Here is an 11,287-nt window from a genome sequence, read left to right on the forward strand (position 1 = left end):
CATGCTCGGGGGCAATTTACCATGGCTACTCCACCTAACCTACCCGTCTTTACACACTCGGGGGCAATTTACCATGGCCAATCCACCTAACCTACCTATCTTTGGATACTATGGGGAAACTTAGCATAGCCAATCCACCTAAACTGCAGATCTTTGAAGCATGGGAGGAAATTGGAGCATCCGGATGAAACCCATGCAGCCTCAGGGAGAAGCTGTAAACTCCACACAGACAGTGACCCAAGGCCGGGATCAAACCCAGGTCCTTGACACGGTGAGGCAGTAATGTTGACTTCTGTGCCAGCGCGTTAATTATTTTTTTAAAAAGGGTCGGTTCTATTAATATATTTTGGCTTGGGTAGTGGCAACAAAAACATCACGAGGCCTTGCGTTTCTGAGTTTGTTCTCAGGTACTATGACCTTCGTAAGCAGGGAGTGCACATTCTCTGTAAACCAGAATATGTTTTAACTTGGCCAGTATCAAGGTAAATACCATTAGATTTTCCCGACAAAACGTCATTCCCTCCATCCTACTGTAATGTATTATGTATTGTCATGGGATGATCTGGCCTTGCTAGGCAGAAGAATGTGCCTGGCTGTGGCTTAGCCTGTGAACATTAAGCAGGTAAAAGAACAGCTTTCCTCTGCATTGAAGTCCATCATTAATCTTGTTTTAATCTTCTCCGTGGAAAATGGACATAATTGCATTAGGAACAGCACAGGGAAGTTTAACATGACTCAGTCCTGGGTTGAAGGGCTTTTCTGATAGACTGGGCCTATTCTCATCTGAGTTTAGAAGAACGAATGACAACCTTATTGAAATACAAGATCATGAGAAGTAGATGCTGGAAGGATCTTCCACTTGTGGGGAGACTGGAACCAGAGATGTCAATTCATAATAAAGGGCCTCACTTTTTAAGATGGAGATGAGAGGAAAGATTAGAGGGTTGTTAGCCTCTAACAAGGGCAGTGGGGGCTGCCTCCTTGAATTTATTTGAGGCAGTGTTCGAGTCATTTTGATGCAACAAGGGAGTTGAAGGCCACGAGGAGAAGTGGAATTGAAACCAGTCTTATCAAATGGCGGAGCATGCTCGAAGGGCCAAAAGGTCTATCCGTGCTCCTAAATCCCGTGTTTCCGCCGAATTGCATTTTTTATATGGTTGTTTTGTACCATGAAGCTTTCCGGCACGTTTTCTGTACCGGTTTTGCCCTGATTGCTGTTTTCGTGAAGTAGCATGCGATAAGTCGCTCCTGTGCCTTTGAAGTTACCTCAGAACAAAGAACTTAAAAAGCTTTCTTCCTTGTAATGGTGTTTAGGTCATTGGTCCTTCACAGGATTCAATAACAAAGCAGTGTTTGCACACATGTAAACAGCTGCCAAATGCACGTGTGCTAAAAATAGTCCCACAGGATATTTGTGATTGGTTGGAATTTTATTTATTTCAGAAATATCCCTTATTCATAAATGCTCTGAAATAAACCATTGCAAAACAACATTTCTGATAGTTACAAACAGTGCAAAAAAAAAAGTCATTTTACAATACTTTACAGTGCTCCGTTTCAAGACATTACACTCATTATAGTTCAGCTCTTCAAACTATATACATTCAGCACATTTCACGATTGGATGGAATGGTTTAATCCAATGCATCTCAAACACTTTGATCGGAGAGACAGGGCCCCCACCAAGAATCAGTGGCAGCAGTTATCAATTGGCATATTAAGGTCAGTATATTTAATTTCGTACATACTCTGTGTGCCACAGATCACACAGAAATAAATGCAGGTGATCCCTTTCAGTGCAATAATGCCTTCTTTTCAATGCAAAACATTACACTTCCAAATATTTGGACATTCTTGGCAGTGAAACAAGACACTTTTTGGCGAGGTATTCTGGTGAAAATGGCTTCACAAAACACAGGGGCTAGAATTTTACTGGTCTACCAGGGGAATCGGAGTGGGCGAGGGACGGAACATGGAAAGCTCCATTGACCTCAGGTGGGATTTTACAATTTCAGGATGAGCGAGGCTGTAAAATCCCGCCCAGGATCTTTAGGAGGGACAAGCAAGGTTAAAACAGGCATCAAAGCAGCCAGATACAACTAAATCTCTGCAGAAGTTACATATTGCAAAGTTATCTTTCATCATATTTGTTTAGTTTATATCAGTTTGTTTATTCATTAATCACAATTAGGCTTACATTAACACTACAATTAAATTAATGTGAAAATCTCCTAGCTGCCACACCCTGGCATCTGTTCGGGTACACTGAGGGAGAATTTAGCATGGCCAATACATCTAACCAGCACGTCTTTCAGACTGTGGGAAGAAAACGGAGCAACTGGAGGAAACCCGCGTGGACACGGGGAGAATGTGCAAACTCCACATAGACAGTGACCTAAGCCGGGAATTGAACCCATGCCACCCCAATCGTTAATTGTTGTAGGTGCAAAAAAAAGTTGTGTTTTAATGGAGGCACTTCAGGTGCATTAGTGCAAACCCTTCTTCCTCAATGTTGTACAAAATACACGTGTAATAAGAGAGAGTGTGTGAGGGGACCCACCCCCACCCTTCATTAACCTCGATTGCCTCAAGATTGATAAACATTTGTAGGTCTCTCACTCTCCAACATTACCCTTGAAACTCAGCCTTTCCTAAAGCTTTTTTTGGGACGTTTGTAATCGTACTGATCTGATACGATTGAAGTTGGTTTGATCCCACTGTATTCAAAAATTAACATTATGCGACCCAGAAATATTGACAAGGTTGTATTACGATTTCTCTTATTTCAGGGGCGAATCCCTAGATAACTTGGATTTCCCAAAGACAAACAACTGGGGATCAACTTATGAGACACCGTATCCCTCAGGAAAGGAATCCGTTCACTACCCGGTCTCCACTTCCAACCGATCCTACATGCGCACTCCATCATCAACCCTCCCATCTCAATCCACTGGATCATTGAGAACAGCATCTTGGACCAAGAACTCTTCTGTGCCTCCAACTACTCAATCCCAGATAACTCAAAGCAACAGGTACCTGACCATTTGGATGAAACGTAATGCACTGTTACTTGTGTATAATTGAATATGCTATTTTGTGGGAAACTCACTTTCACAATAGTTCACTAATTCTTATCATATTTCACACTTTTGTTAGCAGTTCAGGTGCTCTCCAAATTCACTCAATTGTAAAAAGATGAACCATCTGCATGTTTATCAATGACATTTTCCCTTTGTTAGCATATTTTCTATTTCAAGCTCTCATCCCAGGTTTGAATAGAAAATTATAGACTATGATCTATACTCTGATAGGAGCAGGAGTAGACCATTTAGACGTATAGTGTACTCAAGCATTCAATAAGCGCATGAAAAATCTGCAACCCGTATCTATAAAATCACCTTTGTGCCCCATCCCTCAATCCAGTCATTTAAAAATGATCAATCTCGAGTTGCCATTTGTGCAAGAGTTCCACATTTCTGCCACACTGTGTGAAGATGCGCTTCTTCATTCCACTGCTGAAAAGTCTGGCTCTAATTATTGTACTGTGCCATAGACACTCCTACCAGTGGAAAGAGTCTACCCCATCTGTTCCCCCTCATATCTTGAAAACTCGGATCAAATCACCCCCTACGTTCTGAGGAATACATTTCATGGAATACAATGCATGTTTGTGTAATCCCCCTCTTATTATAATCCTTGGAGACCGGGTTTCATTCTGGCAAATCTACACTGCACACATTCCAATGTTAGTATATCCTTCCTCCAGGCTGGTGTGCAGAAATGCTGTCAGTAGTCCAAATGTGATTGAACTATGGCTTTCCTTAGCTGAAGCCTAACTTCCTCTAAATCTGAAGACTAACATTCCATTAGCCCTTTTCATTAGTTTCTGGACCTGTTCTCTACACTGTAATGATTTATATACCCAGATCATAAAGCCTCTTTGGACCTCCACTGTCTCTAGATTTTTTGCCACTTAGAAACTATCATGTTCTATCCTTCGAATGTCTATAGTGGATGGCTTTACTGACCGACATTGACATCCATTTGCCACACTTAATTGATTGTTGTCTCTGTATACACGCAGCATAGAATTGCCATGTGTGCAATGCCACTATCATTGCATCAATGGCAAATGTGGGAATGTGGCTTTCTATTGCTTCCTCTAAGTTGTTGAGGATTCAACATAGATCCTTACAGAACACCACGAGTCAAGTTCTATCAATTAGAATACCTGCGCATTGTTCCTACCCACGCCCCTCTCTCTCTCTCTTCCACCACGCCCCCCCCACCCCCTGCTGTTTAGCGAACTTCCTAATCAATAATTTGCCTTCATTTCCATGAGCTTCAGCTTCAACAAATCGCCTGACACGAGGGTCTTTATCAAACGCCGCCTGGAAGTTCATAAACATAATATCCATAGGTATCTTCTTGTCCACTGCTTTAGTCATCGTTTCCAAAAAATGTACTCAAGTTTGTCAGATGTGACCTCCCTTTGACAAATCCATGCCAGCTATCTCTACTTGGCTGAAAAATCTTGAACGTCCCCTGGGATAGAGGTCCCATACTGCAGGAATGCTGGTTGAGAGATATTTGCTTTTAACTAGACACTAGAGCACCAGCGAGGCATGTTCACAGTGACAGAAAGATACTGATAAACGTCATGAAAAGAGAAATCTACAGCTGTCTTGTTGAAATTGAGCAGCACATTATCACCTACTTAATGAAACAAAAGCCCTGGCTTGAATAATAAAGCACTGTGTTGGAATATGAAAATATTGCACCGGTTCTGAAAATCAGTCACATTGGAACTGTTCAGGGATCAAAACGGAATTTTCTAATCCATATGAAAATACTCCAAATCCATCCCTATTTCTGCATCTCCTTAAAGCACCGGTCTTTAAAAATGTACAAGTGGCCATTCCAGGTTTTAGTTTGAGTTTCTTGTTGGCAGTGGTCAGATTTCCTTTGTCCAGGGCATATCGTTGGTTTGCCTTGTGAAGCTTCTGTCCTACATAATTAATTCATGACAACTTGAGGCCATCCACTGCTGCTGGCAGAAGGTCTGCCACGAGGTCACAGGTCCAGCACACAGATTCTAATTTCACTGCTGGGCTTGCATCTCAACCCTGAATCCAATCACAAAGATTCAACAGTTTGACGGACGTGAACATCCCGCAGGGTTAGTATGGTAATTCTCGTGCCTGCATAGCATTTATATGGTTGGTCCCCTTTTTTTTTGTTCTGTATTCAGGTCAATAAGTGGAAAGAAGATTTGTTCACACTGTGATAACGCTCTGGGCAGAGGAGCTGCCATGATCATCGAGTCTCTTGGTCTTTGTTATCATTTACAATGTTTTAAGGTGAGGCTAGGGACCAGCAATGAGCAAGGATGAGGGATGTATGCTCAGGACATGCATGCTTGCTTAGAACTCTGCCAGTGTCCTATGTATTAATGTTTTTGGTGGCGCATGAACCCATGCAGACATTTTACTCAAAACTTATACAGTAATTATTAAAAGATGTTTTGCGGACAAAACAAATATTACTTTTTTTCAACTCAACCACGGCATTTAGACTTGAATTTCTGCATGACTTCTGCAACTGCCTGGAAGCATTTTAGCGCATACTAATCTGGGGCAACTTGTCACAATATTTCATAATCATAACTTTGATTCTGTTTCAGATTGGCTTAAACCTTCCTGCTTGTGCTTCTATCTTAATTGGCAGCTTTTGATTTTCAGCTAAAATGGGAGGTTTCATCACCATTTGAGGTTCATACTTGCACACATTTGTCACTTTTTTTGTCCCTACTAACATTTGTGCCTTAACTCCGTACTAACGCTTACATTATCACCTTCATTAACACATTGCTTCTTAACTTCCCAGTGCAGAGTGAGTCGACTTTCACGCATCACTGATCTGCAGTTGCCAAAGAAACAGCATGACTTTTGCAAGACCACTTTAGCTTTATGTCAACAAATTTTTACAAATGTGTTGTCGAACCTGATTAAATGTCATTGTATTTGGCCAAATTCTATTTATTCTCCTGCTTCCGTAGTATCTTTACAGAGCCCATTGTGCCTCAGTCAAAAATGCTACCTTGCATTTGTTCGCAAGCCTTCGTTGATGCCATTCAGCTTGATCACAAAGAAAGGGGTGACACAAGGGGAGGCGGTGGCCTAGCAGTATTGTTAGTAGAGTAATAATCCAAAGACCCAAGCAAGATCTGGAGCAGGGCTCAAATTCCAGATGGTGAAATTTAAAGTCAAAATCTAGACTTTTCAAATTCCAATGATGGCTATGAAACCATTGTCGATTGTGGAAGGAAATCTGCTGTCCTTACCTGACCTGGCTTACACGTGACTCCAGAACCACAGCAATGTGGTTGACTCTCGAGTGCTCTGAAATGGAGAGCAGTTAGGGGCGGGCGATAAATGTTGGTCTAGCCAGTGATACCTACATTTCCGGGAATTAATTTTAAAAAATGAAGAATCCCTATTTCTGTCCAATTGTCCCTTCTTGGTCTTGCTAACCTCCCCACCAAAATTGAAAATTTAATATCCTTTAGTGTGGTTTTTTTCACCTTTTCTTTCTCTGAAGTGAAAGGCCGCTTTAAATTATTTACACCTTGAGCCCTGTCTGTTGGCTTCCCCAAACTTCAGGGTGAAGTTTGGGGAAGCCTCGAGTGAATGGGCACATATTCTACCCATGAATTTCCCCCAGGTTGTTGGACAACCAGAAGGGAAGCAGTCATTTTTGAGTAACGGAACCATTTGATGTTCTGCTACAGAATCATTTGGCCCATCGAGTCTGCACCAACCCTTCGAAAGTACCCTATCGAGATCCAATGCCCTGCCCTTACCTGGAACCCCGTGCATTTATGATGGTCAATCCCCCTAACCTATATATCTTTTGACACTGAAGGGCAATTTAGCATGGCCGATGTACGTAACCTGCACATCTTTGGACTGCGGGAGGAAACTGGAGCATTTAGAGGAAACCCACACAGACATGGGGAGAGCATGTAAACTCCACACAGTCACCCAAGGCTAGAATTGAACCCAGGTCCCTGGCGCTGTGAAGCAGCAGTGCTAACCACTGTGCCACCCCAGTGAGTTGCCAAGTTAATGTTTAAAGCACATGTCTAGGGGAAAGCCTGTGAACCATTTTTGTTATGCAGCCAATTATTGATCCCTCATTCAGTCCTGAATATGTAAAGAATTAAGCTCAAGCTGAGTAGGCCAATGAAAAGAAATGCTGTCTCTTTACGGCTTCATTCCTCTCTTGACATTTCAGCAGCTCTGTGATATCTTGGAAAATCTAAATAAATAGTCTTGTTTTCATGCATAGTGCATCTCGTGCAACATTGACCTCGGGGGTAAAGAATCCGGAGCAGAGGTCCGAGTACGGGATAAGGGACTCTACTGTAATAACTGCTACATCCAGTTCAAAGGTAGGCAGAAGTTCAAGAGCAGCATCCCTGAATCTGCTGAGAGTCATTATGCTTACACACGATCACAAAATCTAAGCTGGAATATTGCACAAACTGTCAGTGCAGATCCCTCTTCCTGTAATCAGAAACATCTGATATAAACATTTTCTTTCTAAACTTCCCTCTTGGTTTTTTAATCTCTTTTTTTTGCTTGCCTGACTTCCTATTGCTTTGCATCCTTATTAGCTTTCTCTTTTTTTTTCCCCCCCAGAACAGCTGTGTACAAAAACAGAAGTGGAAGGGGAAATATAGCATGAGTCAGTTAAGATTGATTCAGTTGTGGTGGGTGCAGAGTAAAGGGTAAACATCTGATGCTGATGTGGAGGTTAAAGTTCCCCGTAGACCCAGATGACCAGAGACTGCTATCCCCTTTTGAGGGGGAGAGCTGACTGGTGATGATTTAACCTGAGGGTCACCACACCTCCAGCATGGGGCAAGATTGAGAAGGCGGGGCCTTCATGTATAATCTCAACTAGTGCGGCAGTTGAACCCAGGCTGTTGGCATCGCTCTCCATCACGAACCAGCCATACGATTATAGAATTCCTACAGTGCAGAAGGAGGCCATTAGGCCCATCGAGTCTGCACCGAAAATAGTCCCACCAAGTCCTATCCCTGTAACCCCACAAATTTAACCTGCTAATCCCTCTAACCTACCTAGGACAATAAGGGGCAATTTAGCATTTAGCATAGCCAATACACCTAACCTGTGCATCTTTGAACTGTGGAAGAAAACCGGAGCACTCAGGAAACCCATGCAGACACGGGGAGAACATGTAAACTCCACCCAGACAGTGCCTCAAGCCGGGAATTGAACCCTGGTTCCTGGAGCTGTGAGGCAGCAGTGCTAACCGTTGTTCTGAGTGAAGAAATTTCTCCTCATTTCAGTCCTAACTGATTGGCCCTTTATCCTGTGATTGTGCCTCTGTTTTTGTTTCCACAGAGTAGGGAATCTAATCTCTCGATGCCCATACTATGAGGCCCCCTCAGGAATTTGTCATTTTCAATGCAAGTGCCTCTCCTTGTTCCAAACTCCAGGAGATATAAGCCCAGTTCACTCAGCCTTTCATCATAGGAAAACCCTCTCAACCCAGGAAGCAGTTTAGTGAGCCTTGACTGAACCACCTCTGATACAAGTATATCCTTAAATGTGGAGACTAAAACTGCACATGATATTCCACTGGCCAACACCCAGTTGGTTATATAGGAGAAAATGCCATCCAGTTCAGAAACACATGAACTTGTACAGACAATCTTCTTCCATTCTGATACATATACAGGCATTGTCCTGAATCACATTCTCAGTTTTTAAAAAATAAACCAATGTCTAAGTTTGAATAGTCCATCGTGTTTTTGTCTAGAACGGTATGGGTTACCAAGTAAAGTTAAGGATCACTTTTCTAATATATACAGGAGATGCTAATTAGGTACACTTACAAAATCTGAAGCTGAAATTATTTGAAGTTTGTATGTTTTTTGAATTTTCAGTTAAAATTCAGAATGATAAAATAATTTTGTAACATCACTGGCTCCAGCCAGCCTCAGTATGAATTGAATACACATATCGATTTCATTGCTTTTATAATTGAATAGTGCTGTGAGCCAACTTCATAAAATCTAAGTATGAACCAGCTCTGAAATCCGCCTGTGTTAAGTTGCAAAGCCTTCTTTGCAGCTTATTAACCATTTAAGATTTTAAGTTTAGTTTGTTAGTGTCACAAATTAGACTTGTATTAACACTGCAATGAAGTTACTGTGAAAATCCCCTAGTTGTCACACACTGCGGCACCTGTTCAGGCACGCTGAGGGAGAATTTAGCATGGACAATGCACCTAACCAGCGTGTCTTTCGGACTGTGGGAGGAAACCAGAGTACACGAAGGAAACCCACGTAGACACGGGGAGAACATGCAGATTCTACTCAAAGCGACCCAAGTTGTGAATTGAACCTGGGTCCCTGGCACTATGAGGCAGCACCGATAACCTCTGTGCCGTTGCTGCCTGCCAGAACCCCATTTTAAAATTACAAACCATCACTGGGGTAATGCAGTGCTGACCAGTGTCACCAAAGTGCAAAGAATGCTGGCTATTTTGGGACAGTACGGTGGCACAGTGGCTAGCACTGCTGCTTCACAGCGCCAAGGACTCGAGTCTGATTCCCGGCTTGGGTCACTGTCTGCGTGGTGTCTGCATGGTCTCCCCATATATGCGTGGGTTTCCTCCGGGTGCTTCGGTTTCCTCCAACAAGTCTGAAAGACGTGCTAGTTAGGTGCATTGGCCGTGCTAAATTTTCCCTCAGTGTACCCAAATAGACACTGGAGTGTGGCAACTAAGGGATTTTCACAGTAACTTCATTGCGTTGTCAATATTAGACATCTAGTGACACGAATAAATGAACTTTAAAGTTTTATTTCAGGGCTGTTTTGTGTGCCCCAGGTTTATTTGAGGCTAATAATTGCTGACATTCAATAGCCTTGACGTATTTTTGCATTTTTTTAAAATAGCTGGAAAGCCCATGCCCACTTGAGAGGACTCCAAGCGATGCAAAAATGATGCTGCACGTGGAAGAGGGGGAGGAACTTGCTTAACGATATGACATAGATGCTCCACGTGAATGGAAAAATTAAATCTTTATTTGACACACTCTTGACCATTTGAAAAAAGAAAAGTGACTCATTTGAAATTTAAGCTTTTATCACAATTCGACTGCAAAATGGGGTGATGACTCAATTAAACAACCACAAATTTATTTTCTTGTGTACTAAGCATGTACAGTAGATCAGGGAATGCATGGTGTATTATAAGGATATGTATTAGTGCTTTATAACTTCTCCTTTATTTATCGAGCTGTTGGTGGATGTCGCAAAGAAGCCAACTTTGCCTTTGTGTTCGTATTGCTTCCTGAGCACAGTTACTGTGGTTTATACAAAAATATTCTATTTCAAAATGTACCTGTCTTCGAACTTCTTATCGTGTAAGAATTTCCACATTGCAGTAAGTTATCTCAGCGCGTTTATTTGTTATCTGCATTCCCACTGTCTTTCTGCTGGATGGGCATTTATGGAATTAAAAAAGGCTTTGTTTTCTAAACAGGCTCAATAAGAGATGGCATCGCATGTATTTTAAGTGTACAGGACATTAAAGAGTTTCAAAGATGTAAAATCGAAATCGGTTTGATTTACTCTTGGCTTTGTGGAACCGATGGATATCAGGTTAAATATTTTGCAGAAAAAAAAATCTATAAAAGAAAAAAAATCCATGCAATTTTGTGTTGACTTAAGTTTATAAATAAAATGAATAAATCTTCCAATCTTGTCCTTGGATTTAATCAAAATCACCAGATGCATCCACGTTGTAGAAGGATGTAAATTATCTGCTGACCGATGGAGAAATTTTGTCATTTGCTCTAAGGTGCAACAAATACAGAATATTTCGTCAAAACGGGAAGTTTGGGCACAGGAGGCAGAGAGAAAGTGAACTTTCAGCTGCTATTTTGTTGTAAGGAAAATGTTAGAATCCATTATTAACCATGTGCCAACAGGACGCTTGGGAGTAGGGGGGGACGATGAATGGGACAATGGATACAGAAGCATCAATTTAGGATTGGTCAACAGGCAAACAGCAACTGTGTATGTGGGTTTCCTCCGGGTGCTCCGGTTTCCTCCCTCAGTCCAAAGATGTGCAGGGTAGCTTGATTGACTATGCTAAATTGCTCCTTAGTGTCAGGGAGATTAGCAGGGTAAATGCATGGGGTTATGGGGATAGGGCCTCGGTGGGATTGTCATTGCAGACCTGATG

The 11,287-nt window shown here is 42.0% G+C and overlaps 1 protein-coding gene across 3 annotated transcripts in view; it reads left to right on the forward strand.

The window, feature by feature from the left end:
- The window catches only part of LOC145349533 (LIM domain only protein 7-like), a 200,313-nt gene extending 189,514 nt beyond the window's left edge, over positions 1-10,799 (forward strand). For all 3 annotated transcript variants that reach the window (XM_080198113.1, XM_080198114.1, XM_080198115.1), the window contains 4 exons: positions 2,790-3,032; positions 5,252-5,360; positions 7,351-7,453; positions 9,994-10,799. In XM_080198113.1, coding sequence (XP_080054239.1) covers positions 2,790-3,032; positions 5,252-5,360; positions 7,351-7,453; positions 9,994-10,016 — 478 coding nt within the window. In that variant the 3' untranslated portion in view covers positions 10,017-10,799. The remainder of the gene's footprint in view (positions 1-2,789; positions 3,033-5,251; positions 5,361-7,350; positions 7,454-9,993) is intronic.
- The last annotated feature ends 488 nt before the right edge of the window (positions 10,800-11,287 follow it).

The sequence above is a fragment of the Carcharhinus amblyrhynchos genome, chromosome 10 (assembly GCF_965287045.1).
Source record: "Carcharhinus amblyrhynchos chromosome 10, sCarAmb.v2.hapA, whole genome shotgun sequence".
Lineage (NCBI taxonomy): Eukaryota > Metazoa > Chordata > Chondrichthyes > Carcharhiniformes > Carcharhinidae > Carcharhinus > Carcharhinus amblyrhynchos.